General features: G+C 42.1%; 1 protein-coding gene across 1 annotated transcript; it reads right to left on the bottom strand.

Annotated features, from left to right (window-relative positions):
* Positions 1–7767: 7767 nt before the first annotated feature.
* LOC129731602 (V-type proton ATPase subunit B) lies at positions 7768–12894 on the bottom strand. Its single transcript, XM_055691719.1, has 3 exons — positions 12507–12894; positions 10716–11041; positions 7768–10654 (listed from the first exon to the last, which is right to left on the bottom strand). Exons 1-3 carry the CDS (start codon positions 12592–12594, stop codon positions 9581–9583), a joined length of 1488 nt encoding a protein of 495 aa, XP_055547694.1. The 5' UTR covers positions 12595–12894; the 3' UTR covers positions 7768–9580.
* Between the last annotated feature and the right edge of the window lie 11138 nt (positions 12895–24032).

Raw genomic sequence — 24032 nt, 5'->3', positions numbered from 1 at the left:
ATATTGATGTTTCGTGATTTTCACATTTTGATACCTAACCTCTAAACTAGAAATCAGATTACAATAAAATTCAATAGGGTCTTATGGGGCAACTAGACCTTTCATTTGCAATTAATTTCATTGAAATCGGTTCAGCCATCTCTGAGAAAATCGAGTGAGATTGGGAGAGCGTTACACACACACATACAGAAAATGCTCAGCTCGTCGAACTGAATCGAGTGATATACGAACATTCGGCCCTTTTGAGCACTTTATACCTTTAGTTTTTGCAGTGATTGCTATACCTTTCTAGGAGAAAGGCGAAAAGTGAAATGATAGAAATGACTTTTAATTTCAAGCTCAATCCCGAGTAAGGCCGCAAACATTGAAATAGTACAATATCAAATTTAAATGATGTTGAGGCCACATATTTTGATCGTGGCTGTAGTTTTAAACAGTCTGCGGGTTATGTTTCTTTCTATATCATTCAAACCACATGTTTAAACATTATGAAATTCATTGTTTAAGGGTTTGAAAGCTCATTTATTTGAATTCAACTATGTTCATAGCTCCTGAGATATAAGAGCGTTTTTCACATTCTGACGCAGCGCCAAAACTAAAAGTTTGATTACAATGAAATTCAATAGCAACCTTAGCGGCAAATAGACCCTTCATTTGACACCAAGATAGAAAGAATCGGTCAGACCATCTCTGAGAAAAGTGAGTGTGAAAAAAAGGTGCACATACACACGTACACACCCACACACAAACATATACACCTATGCATGCATATATGCAAAAAATGCTCGATTCGTCGAACTGAGTCGAGTAGTATATGACATTCGGCCATTTGGATCACTTCTCTACCTTTTAATTAGCCAGGGATCGTTAGGAGAAAGTCAATATGTTTACTTTCATTAAATGATTTCACATTTTCATGAACAACGGACAAAGTTACAATCCGATTGCAATGAAATTCAATAGCAACCTATGGGGCAACTAGACCTTCCATTTGACACTAATTTTGTGAAAATCGGTTCGGCCATCTCTGAGAAAAATGAGTGAGTTTGATAACTTTTCCTCAGGATAACTTTTCTTTACATAACTTTTGAACCATAAGTTCAATCATAACGAAATTTAAAAGTTAAGGGTTTTGGATCATTTGAAACCAGTTTTATCAAAATCGGTTTTGTGGTTTCTGAGATATTTATGTTTCGTAATTTTTACATTTTGATATATAACCTCTGAACTAAATATCCGATTACAATGAAATTCAATAGCAACCTATGGCGCAACTAGACCTTTCATTTGCAATTAATTTTATTCAAATCGGTCCAACCATCTCTGAGAAAAGTGAGTGAGAAAAAAAAGTTGCACATACACACACATACACACATACACATATACATGCATACATACATACATACAGAAAATGCTCAGTTCGTCGAAAGGGGTCGAGTGGTATACGACATTCGGCCACTGGGACCACTTTTATACCTTTGGTTTTTCCAGTGATTGCTATACCTTTCTAGGAGAAAGGCAAAAAGGTTTTTTTAAATTAAAACAAAATAGGTAATACACACTTACTACAAATCAACTTTTTCTTGACGCCAAAAAAAAAAGTCCAAGCTATCATTGAAGCTGCGGAGGATGACACCCCGTTAAGCGCCCGATAGCCTTGGATTGTGCTAGTGGCCGATCAAATAAACAAATAAATAACCCCGTTAAGCATACAGACGCGAGGCATACGGACGCGAGGCATAGTACGCTAGGCATAATGGACGGCAGGCATAAGGACACGAGGCATATGGACGCAAGGCCGAATGGACGCGAGGCCGAATGGACACAAGGCCGAGGGGAAGTGATGTGGAATATGTTATTATAGTCATCATCATCACAGCATTCGATAACATGTATTTTGCTTCAATGTGTCATTTGGAAAGCAATACACTCGCGGCCTTCGGCCGACTCGCCTGTTCGAGCGAATGCTGTCCTTATTCGCTACCGCTCGTTCGGACTTGACTAAGGGAAGAAAACTCTGTTTGAGTAGACCTAGCAGTCCAGTAGATCAGTCGTTTGGGTGCGAGAGGCCGCCGCTTCCGACGGCGGGTCGGCGGCCGGCTCGGACTGCAGAAACCACGGCGGTTTGTGTCGCCTCGTTTCCTTGCCCTCGATTATGCGTCCTCGCCGCATGATCTCAAGAAAGGTATTATACCCAACTTAAACTCGTTAGGAATATAATAACACCTGAACTACATTATTTGATCTCATGCGATCGTACAACATCGCATTCGGCCTCGCGTTCATTCGGCCTTGCGTCCATTCGGCCTCGCGTCCATTTGGCCTCGCGTCCATTTGGCCTCACGTCCATTTGGCCTCGCGTCCATTTTGCCTCGCGTCCATTTGGCCTCGCGTCCATTTGGCCTCGCGTCCATTTGGCCTCGCGTCCATTTGGCCTCGCGTCCATTCGGCCTCGCGTCCATTCGGCCTCGCGTCCATTCGGCCTCGCGTCCATTCGGCCTCGCGTCCATTCGGCCTCGCGTCCGTTATGCCTTTTGGCAGTATGCCTCGTATCCATTATGCCTCATATCCATTATGCCTCGCGTCTGTATGCAGGCCCGTAGCTACCGGGGGGGCTAGGGGGGGGGGCTTAGCCCCCCACGCGTTTTCCTTGCCCCACCACGCAATTTCCTCATATATTTGATTGATACTAGGTGAAAAAAACCAAATGAAAAATCTGAAATATGACCAATAAGCATTATTGAATAGTCTCCAGTATCTCAATATCTCAATATCTCAAAAGAACCGTGTTTAAATCCGAACAATCAAAACGGTCGAACTGATATGACAAAAAGGTTAAATTACTCAATCTTTTGGTGAGCCCGCTTAATTCGCGCAAAGTTGAAACTGACGATCCGCATACTTCCGTTTCGGATGTCCGGACCAGCGTCTGGAAGTGAAAATGTCAGTTAAATGTGTCATTTTAATGAGAGAACCAATCACAGTTGTATATGCTTGATTATACATATAAGAACAATGCAAAACAAGTTTTGCTGCAAAATTTGACCAGTTTTTCCAGAAGTTTTTATTGTCCACTTTTTGATTTCTTGGGTTGAACAAATCGTGGGCAAAAAATGACACACAAGACTAGTTTTTTCAAATATTCAATATTCAGACAATATCTAAACTTCCTGCAGTGTGCTTCTTGTGATTCATGTTTATGTTCAGTTCAATTTATTCTGGCCGGACTTTTTCACACCTCGGAAGCTTAACTCAATCCGTTACCTAGCCCGGACAACTATGTTACAGTTCGGTCCAAAATAAAACCGGACATAAAACATTGATCAAATAATGCGAATCGTCAAATTTAGATTTTGGGCTAACGGTTGAATCGCTCCATTCTTTCTTCGCGAATAGAATCTCTCAGTATCGTCGATTTTGTATAAGGCGACCCTCGCAGATGGGTTTCTAACGCTGTAATTCCTTCAAAGCATTTTTTGTTTCAAATTTTAACTTTTTAGAACTCTCTTCTGTTTTTAGTTTTTCGAACGTTGTGTAAATGGCTCTAATAAGTGTCATAAAATCGTTGTATTCCATCACTCGTCCTTGCATTGTTTCTCTTGCTGGTTTGATCATTTATTTAATGAATATTGAATTGGTCGAATAGCGGCTTCGTCACTGTAAGGCAGAAATTATAAAATTTTTATCCCCACTTTTTTTTTTCAACGATACGCACATTCGCAGCTTGGTTTTTTTTCGGAATATATACCCGGAAAACCAGATTTTCGGAAATAAGAAAATTCTTATGGGACACCACTAACGCTTATTTGAAAATATATAGATGATCTTCTAAATTTTTTGGTGCTAAAACTATCGACATAGAAGGAAAACTGCAAAACTTTTAAAAATTTTAATTTGTGAGTACCCGGGTACTCCGTTGGACGCGTAAAGGTACTTTTTTGTCGAGCACATAACGGTTTTAAACGGCTTTCCCTCCAAAAAAACTTTTATTTAAAAAAAATTCTCTGCCCCCCCACGCAAAACGGAGTACCTACGGCTCTGTCTGTATGGCTAGCATACTATGCTTAACATCCATATGCCTAGCGTCCATATGCCTCGTGTCCCGCCCCCGCTGCGGAGCGTTTTAAAGTAATGAATTTTTTTTAAACATATGTCAAAAAACGTCAGTATGCCAAACTTTGAAAAGTCATAAAAAATCAGATTTCATGATATTGCACCCAAATTTTGGATTAAAGCCCCCGAACAATGGAAAAATATTACAGCTGACGTAAAAAAAAAATTTCAGGCGGGTGGCCACCGATTCCCCACTGTGCATTGAGATGTTTGGTACGAAGCAAATATGTATATGAGATATGACAGCGATAGCATAGTCTTGGTTTGCACTGTGACCAGGGATGCCGCATGTACAGAAATATCTGTGTTATACCGATTTAAAGATTGAGTCGATGACATCGAATCTGTACTCAAAAATTAAAGGTTTCCGGCACATGCAAATGAATTATTAAATATTTTTCAATTTACAAACAACTTTGACCTTATAATAATATTTGGATTTTAGTTTGCTGCGATGTTTACATAAAACTCGACGTTTTTTTAACTTTACCAGACATGCACTTTCAATAGTGGACCCTTTCCTTATAGTGGACCATCTGCCTGGAACTCTGGGTTCATTAACATTCGTTCACATTCACACTCGAGAAACCACATATGACAATCAGTGCATATAACGTGCGAGGTACCCAGGTATTTTTCCAGGACGGGTCGGGTACGGGTCGGGTTCAAGCAATTTCGGCGTTTTTTTCTTTCGGGAACGGGTCGGGTTCGGGTTGTAGGAATAGATATTTTTCGGGTTCGGGTCGGGTACGGGTATTTTAAACAAACCAGACTTCGGGTTCGGGTCGGGTACGGGTTTGAAAATTTTCGATTAGTCGGGTGCGGGTCGGGTACGGGTAACAAATTTCCCATACCCGACCATCTCTAGTGTGCATCAATGACGTTGGCATCCTGACTTCTATCTGGCGGAATATATACACCACATAGCAGCAGTTTAGTTCCTCTAACCGTGGCACGGACACAAACTTGTCCCAAACGATCTCCATTCACAGTTTCGATGAGTGAGCTTTGATGACACTGCGCTACACTGCCCATAAACGCATAAGAGTCACACTGCCAAAAACGTACAACTGAGTAAAACGCAGTAAACGCAGGTAAACCATAGCATTTTCCTATGGATTCAATCAAAGAAACAAAAATTTAAAATAAGCATTCATCCGAGGTAAATATATTTGTGCAGAATACTTTTATACGCGATAAGGTAATTGTTGTTCCGATCAGTACACTTTAATTGGTCTTTTAATGAAAGTTACCATGATTTTCTGCTAATTGGTTTTAGCTCTGAGCCTGTTATGCGTTTATGCGTAACGTGGGACTGACCAAAATCAATATTTTTTTCATCATTTTAGCAACAAACCGACTTTTGTTGTAAATTTTCGAGTGCACACGTAATGTAAAGAATTTTCTAAGGTTTATCTCAAAAGTGATGAAAACTCACATGGGACTGTTATGCATTTATGGGCAGTACAGCAATCAGAACACCACCAAAACTGGATTTGTTGCTATTGCGCACACTGCGATCACAGCGATATACGTTGAATGAAGTCCCAAATAGTTGCAATGAGTTGATTCGGTCGTCTAAGCCAGTCTCTGTTAGTATAATGATATCAAAATTACACTCACGGGTCGTCAAAAAGAGCTCGTCGATTTTCGTTCGTAATCCCCGCATGTTTTGATAATACAGCCAAACAGCACTACCATTGTCGTTGTCGGTACACTGCAACACAGGATTATTCAGGGCAAGAGGAATAGAATTATTGAACAGATACTCGCCTTTGGTGGAAACCCGAAGGTTTCCACCGTTCACAGAAGAACGCAATATATTCAAATTAGTAACTCCTGCGTCCGGGGTTGTCTGTCTACGTTTTTTGAACGGTCAACAAATTCACGGAACAGCAAGCCAGTCGGCCAGGAAGAAGGGTCTAGTGCAAGAGATTTCAAATTTGGGTCCAGTCCAACTTAATACGATACGAAAGATAGGCTGGTTACACCTTTATCTTTCGGAACAAGCCGAATGATTTCAGCAGAATCGGTTGAGTCAAGGCAACGGGAAACAATTTTCTGTACGTCACTGTTCGTTGTTAGCGGGCTCAGTCCAGATATGTATAGCCAAAATCTATTCGGTGCGACAGCAGGAAAAAGTGAAGGAACAGAAAGGTCGCTCAGATTTATTTCTTTTGTTCCAGATTCTGCAGTGGAATGAATGAATGGCTGGCGCTCATCACGCCGGCGCTTCGCACTGCGTCTAGGCCAAACTGGAGTATCACATAGGGAAGGGGTAGCGGCTGGCAGTTTCGGTTTAGGTGCGAAATTATCTATCTTTTTACTCAAAGCTTCGACAACGCCGCACAACTGTTGAAATTGTGTGTTCAGATTTGATACATCGGGTAGTTGCGGTTGTTTTATTTCCGAAATATATGAGCCTATACTGCGGCCTTTAAGCTGCGGCCTACAGGAAGAACAAATGAGCAAAATCTTCCCGCAAGCAAACGCTTCTTTCAAACCGCGGGCATTGATTGCACAGCATTGTTGGCTGATATGCAAGTAAGCTGCACAGAAACCGCAGCGCAGGGGCTCGAGGTCGTTGATGTCGCCTTTGCATTCGCAGCATAGTTTTTTTTTTCATTTCGCTTTGTGTGCGGTTTCGCAAACGTCAAGCACTACTCAGTGAGCACACAAATTAGACGAGAAAGCTGGTGCTATCGGTGACAAAAAGTACCGGCAAACGAACGATGCAATAGAAATAACCACTTCGCAAATCCAAAAAAGCAACGAATCACTTGTACTCCACTATTATAGTTATATGTTGCTGATAAAAGAATGAAGTATCCACAGAAAATATTCTCCAAACTACTTAACACGTTGTTCAACTTTCAAATACAAATTCGATTTGAGCTTTATCTTATACGTTTTCACGGTTAGATACTCTGAATTCAAACCAAACTTGCAAGCTGTGTTAACATTTGAATGCACTTTAAACGAAAAATATACAAACACATCTGTGATTAACCCGTCTTTAATTAAACACGTAAAAAAACTTCGACAGTTGTGACTTCTCACCCTGTACACAAAACTGGTCGATGATAAGTCCACTTATAAGCCTGGAATTTGAGTTGACGTAGTCATTCACAATCCTAACTAACTGATCTGAACTCAAACCCAGCCAATATCTGTGAGAAATTCTGACAAAAATATCTTATGCTTTCTCTTGATAGGATAGACTTGGTGACGTTGATACGTTGATTTATGGATCGTTTAATATTTGGGTCTTAAGGTGCCGCCACACGGACGCTAATTCCCTTAGTTTCTATGTCATAGTTGATTGTAAAAAGCACAATCCAAAGCTTGTATTCTCATTCTGATATCAATCACTTGAATAAGGCAATAAACAATTTCACTACTATTATTTCACTCTCGTCGAGCGATTCTGAATACAATCGCTTCTAATCCACCGTACGAGGGATAGAGCGCATAAAACAGCCAATTTCTGCGTCCAACAGATGTTCGAGGGTCTAACGCGAATCGCTGACCACACCATTAGTACATACTTGAGTCGCAACACAAATACACGTAGTTTGTTCGGGTAACTGACAAAGGCTCAGCTCGAAATAGTGATCTTTTCTCTCATAGTCTTTTTGCAAAAGTCTCCACCGGTTGTAAGTTTTATCCGCTTTTATTGATTTTTTTGTTGTATTTCTGTTTCATTGTTTTAGGTGTATACAGTGAATGAATTTAGTTTTCTCAACAGCTAATAGTATCATAATATATTCATTTGTGTGGCCTAGCAACTCTAATATCTTCAGCATTCTCTCCCACCCCGCGAGTGCATCTGCCACTGCCTATATAACAGATTCTACCGGTAGTACCTTTCAGCTTAAATAACCTATGACGTCGCATAACGATGAATATAGTGTGTATTTGATTCCGCTGTTTCTACACTAAAATCTTAGATTAAAAAATAATTATCGTACAGAAGTTTTCCCTTCCCGACTGGTAAGTATTTTGCCTACCAGCCTGCACCCCTTGCAAAGGTAACTTATTCGCAGCTATCTCACCAGATGGTTACATTTCGTAGCAAAGAACACACAGTTGATCCGCTGGTGATGATCGAATTGTTAGGACCGGAATCGCTAGAGATGTAAGTTGCTGTTCCGCCAAGCAAGCTAACTGACATGTTCTCAGGTGTAACTTTGATCAAAGGGGATTGGTAACCACGGTGGCGAGAAGGCTTCCAGTTGTTGGTAAAGCCAGCCAGCAATTAAGGTGCCTTCATCAAGATGCAGACAGCCAGCAAAACAAATACACCAAAATCAAGCACAGTTAGCAAAACTTTCGGGCTAAAATCTCCTGATTACGACAAACAATTATAAGAACATGCAAAAAGGAAACGCTTGGTAGTTAACTGCTAACTTATGACACTAATAAAAATATAAGAACATTGCGCGTAACCACTTTCTCTACTTATATTATTGGATAGTTGTAGACGGTTCGATTTTTCTCTTCATATAGCTAAACCACATCCACGGGTTAGATAGGCTAACATTACTTATGGTCCAAGCATAACTTAACACAAAATAAAAATTTAACTGTTGATTATTTTACCTTAGCAAGGTGCGAAAATTGAAACTAAATAGGCTTTCCAGGGTCGAGCAGCAACCCCCCCACTGGCTAGCAAATCGGTCCACGCCAATCCCACCGTCTCTTGGCTTCTAGTAAAGAATGTTAGTTCGAGTCGGCGTGCGCCTAGGAAAACTGACCGAGGAAATTAGATGCTGAAAATTTCCCCTGGAGTCAACGTCGCCAGCTGGTTTAGTTTAGATTTTTTTCTCTACTGTTCGAGTTGCACAGATGTTCTTGTTTGCATGGATTTTGTTGTTGTTTGTTGTTTCTCGTTGGTTGGTCGATTTTATATTGCTGCACGAACGTCGATTCTGTTCCACGCGATTGGCGTAGACTTTCAATGGCAGCCGGGATTAGGGTTGGCCGAGGGAAAAACCCGTTAAAATCAAATTATTGTTCGATAATGGTTGCACTCTATTTTAGTGTCGTTCTCTCATGTTGCTATCAGGAATGGTTAATTTCCACAGCGCTTCGCGTAACACCAGCGAAATGACATTTGACGGATTGAAAATACACCGAGCACGCACACGCACACGTTAATGTAGTTGGAAAATGTTCTTCGACTTCTGTCCGTTCGATAAGTTGATGGATATCTGACTACAGGTTGCCTACTTTGGCTGGTTGAAAATTGTAAGTTTGAATTTTTTTTACATTTAAATTAAATAACAATACTTTCCGGCTCACGATCATCATCCGCATGATTTATGGCAAAACGCGATGAATAAACAACAAAATAGAAAACAAACGCGATGAATAAACAACAAAATACAAATTAAATTGCAAATGGATTAAAACGGAAAATAAACTTTTGTTGCGGCTGTTCTTTTTTGCCCTAGCTGTGGGCAGCTTAGTGGCGCGAGTCTCTCGGGTAGAATTCGGCCAGGATCGAAGCTGGAATACGTTTTAACATTTCTTTGGGGAAGATACGCAGCAACTGCCATCCGATGTCTAGCGTTTCGAAGACGGTGCGGTTTTCGTAATTGCCCTGGGAGATGAAATTCTTTTCGAACTTGGTCAGGAACTCAAGGTAAAGCAAATCATCCGGAGTCAAAGCTTCCTCACCGACGACGGCCTTCATGGCCTGGACATCCTTACCGATAGCGTAACAGGCATAAAGCTGATTGGACACGTCGGAGTGATCCTTGCGGGTCATGCCATCACCGATGGCGGACTTCATCAAACGAGACAGCGACGGAAGTACGTTGACTGGGGGATAGATTTGCCGATTGTGCAATTGACGGTCGACGTAGATTTGCCCCTCCGTAATATAACCAGTCAAATCCGGAATCGGATGGGTAATATCATCGTTAGGCATAGTCAGAATGGGAATCTGGGTGATGGAACCGTTACGACCTTCGACACGTCCAGCCCGCTCGTAGATAGTGGCCAAATCCGTGTACATGTAACCGGGGAAACCACGACGACCGGGTACTTCCTCACGGGCAGCTGATACCTCACGAAGAGCTTCCGCATATGATGACATGTCAGTCAGAATAACCAACACGTGCTTCTCGCACTGGTAAGCCAAGAACTCAGCCGCTGTCAGAGCCAAACGTGGAGTAATAATACGTTCGATAGTTGGATCGTTTGCCAAGTTCAAGAAAAGACACACGTTCTCCATGGAACCATTCTCCTCGAAGTCCTGCTTGAAGAACCGGGCAGTTTCCATGTTAACACCCATAGCGGCAAAAACAATGGCAAAGTTATCCTCATGCTCGTCGATCACCGATTTGCCGGTGTGCTTGACAAGACCCGCCTGACGACAAATCTGGGCAGCGATTTCGTTATGCGGCAAACCAGCAGCCGAAAAGATCGGAATCTTCTGACCACGGGCGATCGAGTTCATGCCATCGATAGCCGAAATACCGGTCTGAATCATTTCTTCCGGATAGATACGGGACCACGGGTTGATTGGTTGACCCTGAAAAGAGGGAAATGATAATGTTTAACCATACGTTTACACATAGTGTGCGACAGTGTACCTGAATATCAAGGAAATCTTCTGCCAAGATCGGTGGGCCCTTATCGATGGGCTTACCGGAGCCGTTGAATACACGACCCAACATATCCTCCGATACCGGAGTACGTAGAATGTCACCGGTGAACTCACACACTGTGTTCTTGGCGTCGATACCGGAGGTACCCTCGAACACCTGGACGACGGCCTTAGAACCGCTCACCTCCAGCACCTGACCAGAGCGGATGGTACCATCGTTCAGCTTCAGCTGCACGATCTCGGCAAACTTGGGAAACTTGACCTCATCCAGGATAACGAGCGGACCGTTCACACCGGACACCGTCTTGTAGGCTGAAAATAAATGTATGGCGTTAATATAGTTAATCAAAAAATTACCCTCAAATTTTCCTCGCTCCAAAGTTGACAAATTTTTCCGTAATTTAGAAGTTGGGTAAATTCAGAACAAAGCATTTTCTGTTCTCGTTGCGGGAGCAAACTTTTTATAGTAAGTGTTCTGAGAGTTTTTTAAAAATTCAAACCAAGAATAATGATGCGAAAATACCCCACCAAACTAATCGTAATGAATGGTTTGTCCCAGAGGAACATATGTTTCAGAACAAAACGTTTTACGAGATTCTAGATGAACAACCAGAGAAGTCACCAGCTACGAATTCGCTGGAAACGAGGCCCAATTCTTTGGATGGTAGCATCATTTCGTTTATAAACCTTCCTTTACACTTCGATTGGCTCATTACCTGCAGCAAAATTTCCTCCGCCTATATTTTGCTCACTGATTAGAAAGGTATTCTGATCGGACTTTACATAATCAAGAAGCATGTGATGCAACTACGATGTTTATTTCTCTCCAGAAGGGTTATAAGTTATCTTATCAATTTAACGCTATCTATCGGATTGTCCTCTCTAATTCAAAGACGATATTACACACGGAGACATTCCATAACAAACGAACAAATAACCTTCTCTGATACGGCTTCAAATTTACATACCTACTGAACACATCTAACATTTCCTGAAAACGCCTCATTACGTTGAAATACTTTTTTCGTAGATAAACCATGTCAAACTTGATTATGTTTACACCGACAACTTTGTATCACAAAAGACGTCAACCTTCGTCATATTTTAGCATGAAGTTATGCTGTGATTATTAAAAACACAAAAAAAAACATGAAAAAACCCCTAATTTTGACAGAATTTATTTTAAACTACGAACATAAACAGAGTGAAGTCCGAACACATACACACAACTTCACCTCACGTGTGTGATTGTGCGTATTCATTGAAAGACATCGCACATAACCAACACCACAGTAAATAAAAGGCAGCGAGTCAGGTGTTTTGACAGTCATGTGACATCATAACAGTTTTTCCTAAAAAGCAAACTTTTAGTTGCAAAATTCATGCATTTTCAGCCCTAATCTTGAAAAATGATCACAGCAAAGTGAAACATTCCAAAACATTCATCTCATTACGATGCTACTCGCACTTTCCGTGACGCGATATTAGAGAAAAACTAGATTTTTCTCTATTCCGTAACCAAATTATTGGAGTCTTCAACTAATCGATAATTGACTAACAGTATCCATCAATTAACAATATTAACTTAATTAGTAGATCTGCTAATTTTGACAAAATTAGCTAGTTTACCCACTTATTCCCGATTTGTCATCTTAGCGCAGGGTTATCACATGACACTGTGAGAAAGCTTGCGTTATCAACCAATCCTTCGCTCCTAGTGCAATATTCACTTGAACCTGCTGACCCCTGCGAAAATAATTACCGACCGATTACTTACTCAGACGGGGTTGCGAGATGAAATCCCGGGATACGGCCAGAACGTGCTCCTTGGCGGCCTGCTGAGCCGACATAGTATGGGTGGACATTTTGTGCTCCTCTTACGATATTACTGTTCCGCGGATGATTGCTACTTCTTTTTTGTTTTCTTGCAACTGTAAACTGGACCCGATCCGAGGGGAAAATATTTCAATCGACGAAATCTGCCGCGTGACCGATGTGACGAGCACAGACACGTATTAGCCTCTTCTCACTCGAGGACACACAAATGCTGACCGATGAACGAGGAAAAACTTTGTGACGGCACTAGCGGTTAGATCGCTTGCGAAGAAAATTTTCCTTCTACTGCGCGATGATTTCGGTGCTGTCGAAGTGGATCCACTTAGTGAAACGATGAATTCACCACTTTGGCTGTCATGTGACGCAAAAGGGGTTGTCACGAGTGCTTTTGATTTGTGGGCTAGTCAAAAATTACAGAACTTTAAATAACACCACACTTGTTTCGATATTTATCTCAATCTTCAGAAATCAGACACCTTTATAGAGATAAACGACTTTTCTAGGTGAACACACTAGTAAACGTGTAAACCCGTGTAAAATTGCTTTTATTTCTTCCAACCTGTAAATCATCGCATCTCGTTGCTTCGACTTTTATCATTTTTTCACCATTTTTGGTCGATTATATTCAGCGCCTTCTTCCGAATTCTAATCACGAATGAGAAAATTTATTCAGAAAAAAGTTTAAAACATAAAATGAGTGTTCAACTGAATTTTCCAGTCCAGCTGCTAAAAGCATAGCATTGCAAACAAAACAGCTATTTATAAATACTTTCCCCAACTAGTGGCACTAACACATTCGTACGTAAAAAGGTCTATTGCGTCTCAAATGTGTTTCTGAACATAAACAAACACGTTCATACTAAAAACACAGAGAACAGGCATTCATGTTCATTTGATCAAAATACGTTAAAACACTAACGAAATCTGTCTTGTGGTGCCCCAGTTGCGCTGCATAAATGTCGCCATCCTGTGATAATAAAATTAATGTTTGTTCTCTCTGCTAAAAACTCTCATGTCACCACCTTTTTTATTTAGGATAATTGAAAATGATAGTGATTACTGTACACCTCAAAAACAGAGGGAATAATATCACTAAGAATAACTGCGTTACGGAATTCCATTTATATATAGTAGATGAAAAAGAAGACAATGAAACTAGTTTCCAGAGATTTTGAATCGTCAATTGGGTTGTTTAGCTATATCAGTTCTTTATATCATCTGAATGATCTGCATTTTCTAAGTAAAACGTCATTTAAAAAAATTTCTATCGTTGTCCTCCGCTTTTTAAATCACAATTCCAAACTGCTCGAAAACAGCTCGAAATCGCTACAATGACAGTTCGCCCACATACCAACTGTCATTGTAGCAATTTAGAGCGAATTCTTCATTGAAAAATCGAACGATAATGATACAAAGTTTCAAAAAATCACGTTTTGCTCAGAAAATTACACTCTCTCAGATGATATATAAAAATCGGAAATCCGTGAATAGCTAAACAACCCGATACCTGAGTAATACAGTCGTCCAAATTTTGATTGTTAGTGCTTTATACACGCTAACTCTGGGCTACGCAGCGGCTGAGTTGAATTTTAATCATTTTTTCAGTTGTTCGAAGACGTACAAAAATTGAGTAGCAATAAATAGATCATGGCGGCAAATTTCCTCAAAATTGGGTAACTGGTGCTTGCGTGTTGTTTTTGTTATTTTTTTGCAATTAAAAGCAAACAGCAAACCAAGCGAACCGTCTGAAATTAGTTGTTATTTTAATTTTTCTTTTTCACCCGGACCCGTTGGTTTGATATACGGCGAATAATTTCAAAGATCTCCCGTGTCCCGGCGAACAAAGCTAAATTTCTTGAAATAAGCCTTTTTTTAAATAAAATTCATTAAAAAGGCAAAATATAATAATATCGAGACAACAAAAACACTTCTACTCAATTTTGAGTACATACGGCTTTATCGAAACTGATTAGGTTTTGACTCAGTTTTGGGTTCATTTGTTGTTTTGCTTTCGTCTCGATTAGACGCAAATTGTTCATCTCCGTTTGAGTTCGCAAAATAACAATACACGAGTTATCGTACGGGTGTTTTTTTGTCGATTAGTTCTTATGCTGCGCGATAACAATAGCCTGCATATATCGGCAGAAACATCTTCTGCACACTGTAAAATAAAACACTGTGCAGTGATCTGATACACAGCTGATATATCAGCCAGAATAATTCTCCCGCACCGCTGTTACCCCGCTAGCAGCACGGACCACCATACGATCGAGCGAGTGGAAGTCAACTACAAGTGGCATCTACAAGTTCGCGTGTAGGACACGGCCACTGTGGCACAACACGAAGCTGGATCATCATTGTTTGTTCTGCGGAGACGCTCGATTAATCCTACTATCAGCCGTGAGGTCGTGACTTAGACGTTCGGTGAAGTATTCACTTTAGAATTTTTATCATTATTATTAATATTATTATTATTATTATTGTTATTATTATAATTATTATTATTAATATAATTATTATTATTATTACTATTATTATTATTACTATAGTTATTAGTATTAGTATTACAGCCTTTTTTTCTATTTTGATCCATTGTAGTTTGAAAAATTGTTTTTAAAATTTAATAGCAACTACTTGACCCCCCCCCCCCACATTCGAATATTTATCGTTTGTGTGCGGTAGAGCGTAACGCTCCCGCAAAATGGACGACATGCAGGTGTGGAAACAAATGGGGAAGAGATTGAGATCTCCCCCATCAATTCCCCTCTACCTTCCCCGCTACCTAGCCCCGTACCAAGGGTACCGGCAACACGGGTGAAAGCTTACCCAGATGCTTCGAAAGGTCCGTTCGTAGTTTACTTCAGGCCCATAAAGAAGCCTCTAAATATTATTCAAATCGGCAAGGACCTGGCAAAACAGTTTTCGGACGTAACCGAAATTACAAAGGTTAGACCAAACAAACTGCGAGTTGTTGTGAGTAGCTTGAAGCAAGCAAACGCAATTGCTAGCTACGGGCTCTTCACGAGAGAGTTTCGCGTGTACATCCCTGCCAAGGACGTGGAGATCGACGGTGTGGTTACCGAAGGAAGCCTCACGGTCGATGACATTTTGCGTCACGGGGTTGGCTGCTTCAAGAACCCCCTGATTTAAGATGTAAAGATACTGGATGTCAAGCAATTGCATTCAGTATCCATCGAAGAAGGGAAGAAGAAATTCTTCCCTTCGGATTCCTTCCGTGTAACATTCGCCGGATCCGCACTGCCGAACTACATCTCTTTGGACAGGGTTCGTCTGCCTGTACGCCTGTTCGTACCGCGGGTCATGCATTGCCAAAACTGCAATCAGTTAGGTCATACAGCCACCTACTGCTGCCACAAGGCACGCTGCAGCAAGTGCGGAGGCAATCATGCTGAGACCGCTTGCAGTGAGAATACTGAAAAGTGTCTTTACTGCGAGGGAACTCGGCATGACCTTTCGGCGTGTCCCGCGTACAAACAGCGCGAGGAAAAAATCAAGCGTTCCCTCAAGGAACGATCAAAGCACTTTTTTGCAGAAATGCTTAAGAGGGCTGAGCCACCCTCGACAGGAAACATCTTTTCCTTTTTGCCAACCGATGAGGGAACATCTGACGATCCCGTCGAAGGGTGTTCATATGCCTTGCCAGAGGGATCTAGGAAGAGGAGAATGCTCAACTCTCCTAATCTTTCTCGCAAAGGTCGTAAGATAACCCCTAGCGGGATGACCAATAAGACAACACAAAAAGGAAGCGGTGAAGAAAAACCGAAACAAGTACCTCCCGGTTTTAATTTCAATTCTAACCAGGAGTACCCACCGCTTCCTGGGGCACCAAAAACCCCTCGTGCACCCATTTCTCGATCAGAAGATAAAAAAGAAACAGGGTTCGTAAAATTTTCTGATATTGTGGACTGGATATTTAAACATTCAACATACCAGATCCCCTACAAAATATTCTTCTTGCCCTTCTTCCTACCGTGAAAACCTTTTTGAAGCAACAGGCAGCAACTTGGCCCCTCATTTCAGCTATCATATCTTTCGATGACTAATACGGCGAAAGAGGTTAGGTATTTTATCACTGTATTACAGTGGAATTGCAGAAGTATCGTCCCCAAATTCGATCTATTTTCTCATTTGATAAATACATACAATTGTGACGCATTTGCGCTCTGTGAAACCTTTCTCAATTCAAACGATCAACTCAATTTCCATGATTTTAACATTATTCGTCGAGATCGAGACTCACACAGTGGAGGGGTACTTTTGGGGATTAAAAAGTGCTATTCCTTCTTCAGAATCGACCTCCCCTCGATCTCGAATATTGAAGTCGTTGCCATTCAAACGAATATGAATGGAAAAGACCTATGCCTTGTTTCGTTATATATCCCTCCATCCGCGCGGATTGAACAGAGGCATCTCACTAATATAGCAGAGTTGCTTCCCGCGCCTTTTTTGATATTGGGAGATTTTAATTCTCACTGTTCGCTATGGGGGTCGCTGTACGACAACAACCGATCTTTTTTAATCTGTAACTCAATCTACGATTTCAATATGACACTTTTGAATACTGGGGAAGCGACACGTGTACCTAATCCTCCAGCACGTGAAAGCGTGCTTGACCTATCCCTTTGCTCGACATCACTAGCGTTTGATTGCCGGTGGAAAGTAATCAACGATCCCCACGGTAGTGATCACCTACCAATCGTTATCTCAATTGCTAATGGGTCAACTCCAACGGATCCAATCAATATTGCGTATGACCTCACACGTAACATTGATTGGAAGTCTTATGAGATCATAATATCGCAAAGAATCGAGTCCCACGTGGAACTTCCTCCGGAGGTAGAATACGCGTTCCTTTATCGCTTGATCATCGACGCCGCGACTCAAGCTCAGACGAAACCGATACCCGGGGTAACGATTAGACGGCGCCCTCCCTCCAAGTGGTGGGACAAAGAGTGCTCAGACCTGTACGCGCGAAGGTCCTCGGTGTATTTGGCCTTCCGAGAACAAGGCACTATCGATTTGCTCCGAAAGTACGATGTACTGGATAGACAGATGAAGAGCTTGATAAAAGCAAAAAACGCGGATACTGGCGGCGGTTTGTGAACGCGTTGTCGAGGGAAACAGCGATGAGCACTCTTTGGGATACCGCCAGACGCATGCGGAATCGTAACGTTTCGAATGAGAGTGAGGAGTATTCAGATCGCTGGATACTCGATTTTGCCAAAAAGGTCTGCCCGGACTCTGTCCCCGGACAGAAGACCTTTCGTGACGCGTTTTTAGTAGCTACGGAAGAGCCTCCATTTTCGATGCTGGAATTTTCAATGGCTCTCCTCTCGTGCAACAATAAAGCTCCAGGGTTGGGTAGAATTAAATTCAACTTGTTGAAGAATCTACCCGACTCTGCAAAAAGACGCTTGTTGAACTTGTTCAACAAGTTTCTTGAGCTAAATATTGTTCCGCATGACTGGAGGGAGGTAAAAGTCATTGCTATTCGGAAATCCGGGAAACCTGCCTCTGAACACAATTCATATAGGCCGATTGCGATGCTCTCTTGCCTCCGGAAATTAATGGAGAAAATGATCCTCTTACGGTTAGACAAATGGGTCGAAACAAACGGTTTACTTTCAGATACTCAATTTGGCTTTCGCCGGGGCAAAGGGACGAACGATTGCCTAGCGTTGCTTTCTACTGAAATTCAACTCGCCTTTGCTCGAAAAGAGCAAATGGCTTCTGCATTCTTGGACATTAAGGGGGCTTTTGACTCTGTCTCTGTAGAAGTTTTAACCGAGAAACTTCATTTGCAGGGACTTTCACCAAATTTGAATAACTTTTTGCTCAATTTGTTGTCAGAAAAGCATATGTATTTCTCACATGGTGATTCGACAACTTCCCGAATTAGTTACATGGGCCTTCCCCAGGGCTCATGTTTAAGTCCTCTCTTATATAATTTTTACGTCAATGACATCGATGAATGTCTTGCAAATTCATGCACGATAAGGCAACTTGCAGACTGGAAGCGAGGCTAACGATCTGCAAGGACCATTGCAAGATACCTTAGACAATTTGTCTGAATGGGCTCTTAAGCTGGGTATCGAATTCTCTCCGGAGAAAACTGAGCTGGTCGTTTTTTCTACGAAGCATAACCCAGCTCAGCTGCAGCTCCTACTAACGGGTAAAACAATCACTCAGGTTTTAGTCGCTAAATATCTCGGGGTCTGGTTCGACTCTAAATGCACCTGGGCTTGCCATACTAGGTATCTGACACGAAAATGCCAACAGAGGATTGATTTTCTTCGTACGATTACCGGAACCTGGTGGGGAGCGCACCCACCGGTTGCTAATTCGATGCACAGTTATGAACCCATAAGTAATTGAAAATTTCGAGAGGTTGGTCGACCTTCAATCTCAATCCAGATTTTTTTTTTCTTCATCTATAATTTATTTGACACGGCACAAATACAATTCAATGTTTAACGGCGCAAATTATATCTGGTAGGTTACTTTCCAAAGTATCTTAATAACTAAAAGCAAATTTGTTATCCTCGCTGCCGACTACGAGCTGAAACTAAATCTAACTTAAAGCTAGAATGTTTTGCATTAAAAGAACTGATTTGTTGTTTGATGGTTTTCAATCGCCATAGGTAAGCAGCATATTGAATATGTTCCGCTGCTGGGCCAAGATATTACGGACTGGCATATTGGGTTGTCTCCCTCGGGACCTGAGAGTATCGTGCGGGTCTAGTTGCTGTTTCCAGATCCGGGGTCTTGACGTGTTCTTGTCGTTTGGTTGGATGTAGGCGGAAGGGAATAGGATTAAACTGGGGTGTGGATGGATTTCAGGAAAACGTATATAAGGGACATGTAGGATAGGTCACGGCTCGTCAAGACATCACGAACAGGAACAGCCGGCTGCCTAGTTTCGGCCTGCAGGGAAGCTATTAATTTAGACCTGGCGTCACGGTGTACAGGGCATGACCAAACCACATGCTCTATGTCGTGATAACCCTCACCACAGGCACAGATACCACTTACCCCGAGCCCAACACGACGGAGATGCGCGTCAAATCTATAGTGATTGGACATAAGCCGGGACATCACGCAAATGAAATCCCGACCTACATCCAACCCCTTGAATCACGGGTTCGTCGATACTTTGGGGATTATGGAATGTAACCACCTTCCCAATTCCCCTCTGGTCAAGCATTTTGCCAACTGATGATCGTATTCTGACGTACAAGTGCGAAAAATTCATTAAAAGCAATTGGTCTTTCATGAATATCACCGTTTGTTGCGCCCACCTTAGCCAAAGAGTCCACTTTCTCATTGCCCGGTATCGAGCAGTGAGAAGGGACCCACGCTAAGGTAATCTGAAACGATTTTTCGGATAAAGCACTCAGATGTTCCCGTATTTTCCCCAGGAAATACGGAGAGTGCTTAACATCTTTCATCGATCGGAGAGCCTCAATGGAACTGAGACTGTCCGTAAAGATGAAATAATGGTCCTTGGGCATTTTTTCGATAATCCCTAGGGTGTACTGAATTGCAGCTAATTCTGCGACGTAAACAGAAGCAGGATTATCGAGTTTATGGGAGACGGTTAAATTGTTATTGAAAATACCGAAGCCAGTGGACCCATCAAGCAGTGATTCGTCAGTGTAGAACATATTGTTGCAGTTGATGTTTCGATATTTATTGGAAAAATTTTTGGGGATCTGCTGCACGCCTAAATGATCCGGGATTCCACGAGTTTCTTCTATCATGGATGTATCGAAAAACACAGTAGAATCAGAAGTATTTGATAAGTCGACACGATTTGGAATATTCGAAGAAGGGTTAATATTTTGGGACATGTGATGGAAATACAATGTCATAAAACGGGTTTGAGAATTAAGTTCGATTAACCTTTCAAAATTTTCAATCACGGGACGGTTCAAGACCTCACATTTGATAAGAATACGAGAAGACAGGCTCCAGAAGCGGTTTTTCAATGGTAGTACTCCAGCTAAGACCTCCAAACTCATCGTATGGGTCGACTGCATGCAACCTAAGGCGATACGCAAACAACGATATTGTATTCGCTCCAGTTTGATCAGATGTGCGTTTGCTGCGAAGCGGAAGCAGAAACACCCGTATTCAATAACAGACAATATCGTTGTTTGACAAAGCCTTATAAGGTCTCCTGGATGGGCTCCCCACCATTGTCCGGTTATTGTACGAAGAAAATTCACTCTTTGTTGACATTTTTTCATCAGATACCTCACGTGACAACCCCAGGTGCCTTTAGAGTCGAACCAGATACCAAGATATTTGTGTACCAAAACCTGAGAAATCGTTTCACCCATTATTTGTGTTTGAAGCTGAGCAGGTTCATGCTTCCTAGAAAAAACTACTATCTCAGTCTTCTCCGGAGAGAATTCGATACCTAACTGTAAAGCCCAAGCAGACAAATTGTCCACGGTATCTTGCAATGGTCCTTGCAAATCGGCAGCTTTGGCTCCTGTAACAGAGATTACACTGTCGTCTGCAAGTTGTCTTATCGTGCATGAATTTGCCAGACATTCGTCGATGTCATTTACATAAAAGTTGTAAAGAAGGGGGCTTAAACATGAGCCCTGGGGAAGACCCTTGTAGCTAATGCGAAAAGTTGCCAAATCGCCGTGCGTAAAATGCATGTGCTTTTCGGACAACAAATTGTGCAAAAAATTGTTCAAAATTGGAGAAAATCCTTGTCGGTGAAGTTTACCCGAAAGAATGTCAATAGAAACGGAATCAAAAGCCCCCTTAATGTCCAAGAACGCAGACGCCATTTGTTCTTTGCGAGCATACGCCAGCTGAATATCTGTTGAAAGCAACGCAAGACAATCATTCGTCCCTTTGGCACGGCGGAAGCCAAATTGAGTATCTGATAGTAGACCATTTGATTCGACCCAATGGTCTAAACGACGGAGTATCATTTTTTCCATCAATTTCCGGATACAGGATAGCATTGCAATCGGCCTATAAGAGTTGTGATCAGAAGCTGGTTTCCCTGGTTTTTGGATGGCGATCACCTTCACTTGCCTCCAATCCTGCGGTACAATGTTTTGCTCCAGGAACTTATTGAACAAGTTCAACAAGCGCCTCTTGGCATTGCCGGGTAGATTCTTCAACAAGTTGAATTTGATTCTATCTAACCCAGGCGCGTTATTGTTACAGGACAGGAGGGCAACCGAAAATTCTGCCATCGGTAAAGGTGATTCTATCGCGTCGTGGCCCGGAGACGCATCGCGAACAATGTTTTCCAATGTATGTCCGGACATACTTTCCTGGCAAAATCAAATATCCACCGACTTGAAGACTCCTCGCTTTCGTTAACCGTTACGCGATTTCGCATTCTTCGGGCTGTGTTCCAAAGAGTGCTCATCGATGTCTCCCTCGACGTCTCGTTCACGAACCGACGCCAATATCCGCGTTTCTTTGCTTTAGCCAAGCTTTTAAGCTTGGTATCAAGCTCCGAATACCGTAAATAGTCGCCAGGTATACCTCCCTTCTGGTAGGCCAAAAACGCGTCGGATCTTTGCGTGTAGACATCCGAGCACTCTTGGTCCCACCACGGAGTGGGAGGCCGTTCTTTAATCGTTACGCCGGGATATTTCTTCCTTTGGGCTTGCAACGCGGCGTCGAGAATCAAGCCCGCGAGGAGGTTGTATTCTTCAAGTGGTGGATGATGTTGAATCGAATCGACCGCTTTTGAAATCATTTCCTCGTATAACTTCCAATCGACATTCCGTGTGAGGTCATACGGAATGTCAACTGGTCGCATGTGAGTTGACCCGTTATTAATTGAAATAAGAATAGGCAAATGGTCGCTACCGTGAGGATCGAGGATTACCTTCCATGTGCAATCCAACCGTAGCGACGTCGAACATAAGGATAGATCCAAAGCGCTTGGGCGCGCTGGAGGTTTCGGGATACGTGTCATTTCGCCGTTGTTTAAAATAGTCATGTCGAAGTCATCGCAAAGGTTATAGATTAAAGAGGAGCGGTTATCATTGTAAGGGGAACCTCAAGCCACGCCATGAGAGTTGAAGTCTCCCAAAATCAAACGTGTCGAGGGAAGAAGTTCTATTAAATCAAAGAGCAGCCGATGGCCAACCTGTGCTCTGGGAGGAATATATATTGAGGCAATACAAAGCTCTTTACCTTGTATTGTCATTTGACATGCGACAACTTCGATGCCTGGAATCGAGGGGAGGTTAATACGATAGAAAGAATAGCACTTTTTAATCCCTAAAAGTACTCCTCCATATGGGGTGTCTCGATCAAGGCGAATAATGTGAAAAACATGGAAGTTGAGATCAATATTTGAAGTAAGCCAAGTTTCACAAAGGGAAAATGCATCGCATTAGTTTTTATTTATCAAAACTTTAAACGAATCAATTTTTGGTAAAATACTTCTACAATTCCACTGTAAGACAGAGATAGAATCCTTCATATACGCAGTTGAATTAGGCATCGAAGGATACAATCGCTGCAAGGAGGGGCCATTGGGCAGTCAACTGCTTCAAAAATGATCTAACTTGGGAGAAATGCTGTAAGAAAAATTTTAATTGAATCGGGTACATTGAAAGTTTCAAAAATTCAGTCCACAATGTCAGAAAATTTCACTAATCCAGAGTTTGTTTCATCAACTGGATGTGCAAAAGGAACAACTGGGGTTTTAGATGTTCCTGCCAGTGCTGGGAACTCCTTCTGGGACTTTAAATTTGCAAGCCCAGGAGGAGTTTGCTTCGGTTTTTCCGCAGTACTGTTTGGTTTGCTTGTAACTTTCATTTCACTTTGAGAAATCTTAGGACCTTTTCTGGGAAGTTTAGGAGAGGAAATATTTTTCCTCTTTCTAGACTCCCCAGGATTGGCGTAAGATGTTCCCGCTGGTGAATCGTCAGAATCGGTTTCATCAGAGGACAACAGATCATAAGGGTTTGATGTAATGGGAGAAGTGGTAACGGTCTTCTTCAGCATCTCAGCGTAAGAACGCTTCGAACGCTCTTTGAGAGACCTCTTTATTTTATCCCTGCGCTGCATGTACACCGCACATGTCGAGAGCTCATGCTGGTTTTCCCCACAGTGAATGCATTTTTCAGCATTTTTACTGCAGGAATCATCCGCATAATTCTCCCCACACTTGCCACAACGTGCCTTATTGCAGCAGTAGGCGGCGGTGTGGCCTAACTGCTTACAATTCAGGCAGTTCATGACGCGAGGCACATATAATCGCACAGGGAGACGAACCCGGTGGATCGAGACGTGGCTTGGTAGCGCTGACCCGGCGAACGTAACTCGAAACGAGTCTGACGGGGTGTATACTGTTTTGCCACCGATGATCGATGCTGACCGCAATTGCTTGCAGTCGAGCACCTTTACATCGGGAAAGGTTTTGTTCTTAAAGCACCCTTTGGCACTTTTC

The sequence above is a fragment of the Wyeomyia smithii genome, chromosome 1, assembly GCF_029784165.1.
Source record: "Wyeomyia smithii strain HCP4-BCI-WySm-NY-G18 chromosome 1, ASM2978416v1, whole genome shotgun sequence".
Lineage (NCBI taxonomy): Eukaryota > Metazoa > Arthropoda > Insecta > Diptera > Culicidae > Wyeomyia > Wyeomyia smithii.
This window is presented reverse-complemented; position numbering and strand designations above follow the sequence as displayed.

Excerpts from the sequence above, each read along its gene's own strand:
- LOC129731602 (XM_055691719.1), bottom strand. The coding sequence starts at position 12,594 with ATGTCCACCCATACTATGTCGGCTCAGCAGGCCGCCAAGGAGCACGTT. Across the intron at positions 11,042-12,506 it reads CATCTCGCAACCCCGTCTGA|CCTACAAGACGGTGTCCGGT; the intron begins GTAAGTAATCGG and ends ATTTATTTTCAG. Across the intron at positions 10,655-10,715 it reads AAGATTTCCTTGATATTCAG|GGTCAACCAATCAACCCGTG; the intron begins GTACACTGTCGC and ends CCCTCTTTTCAG.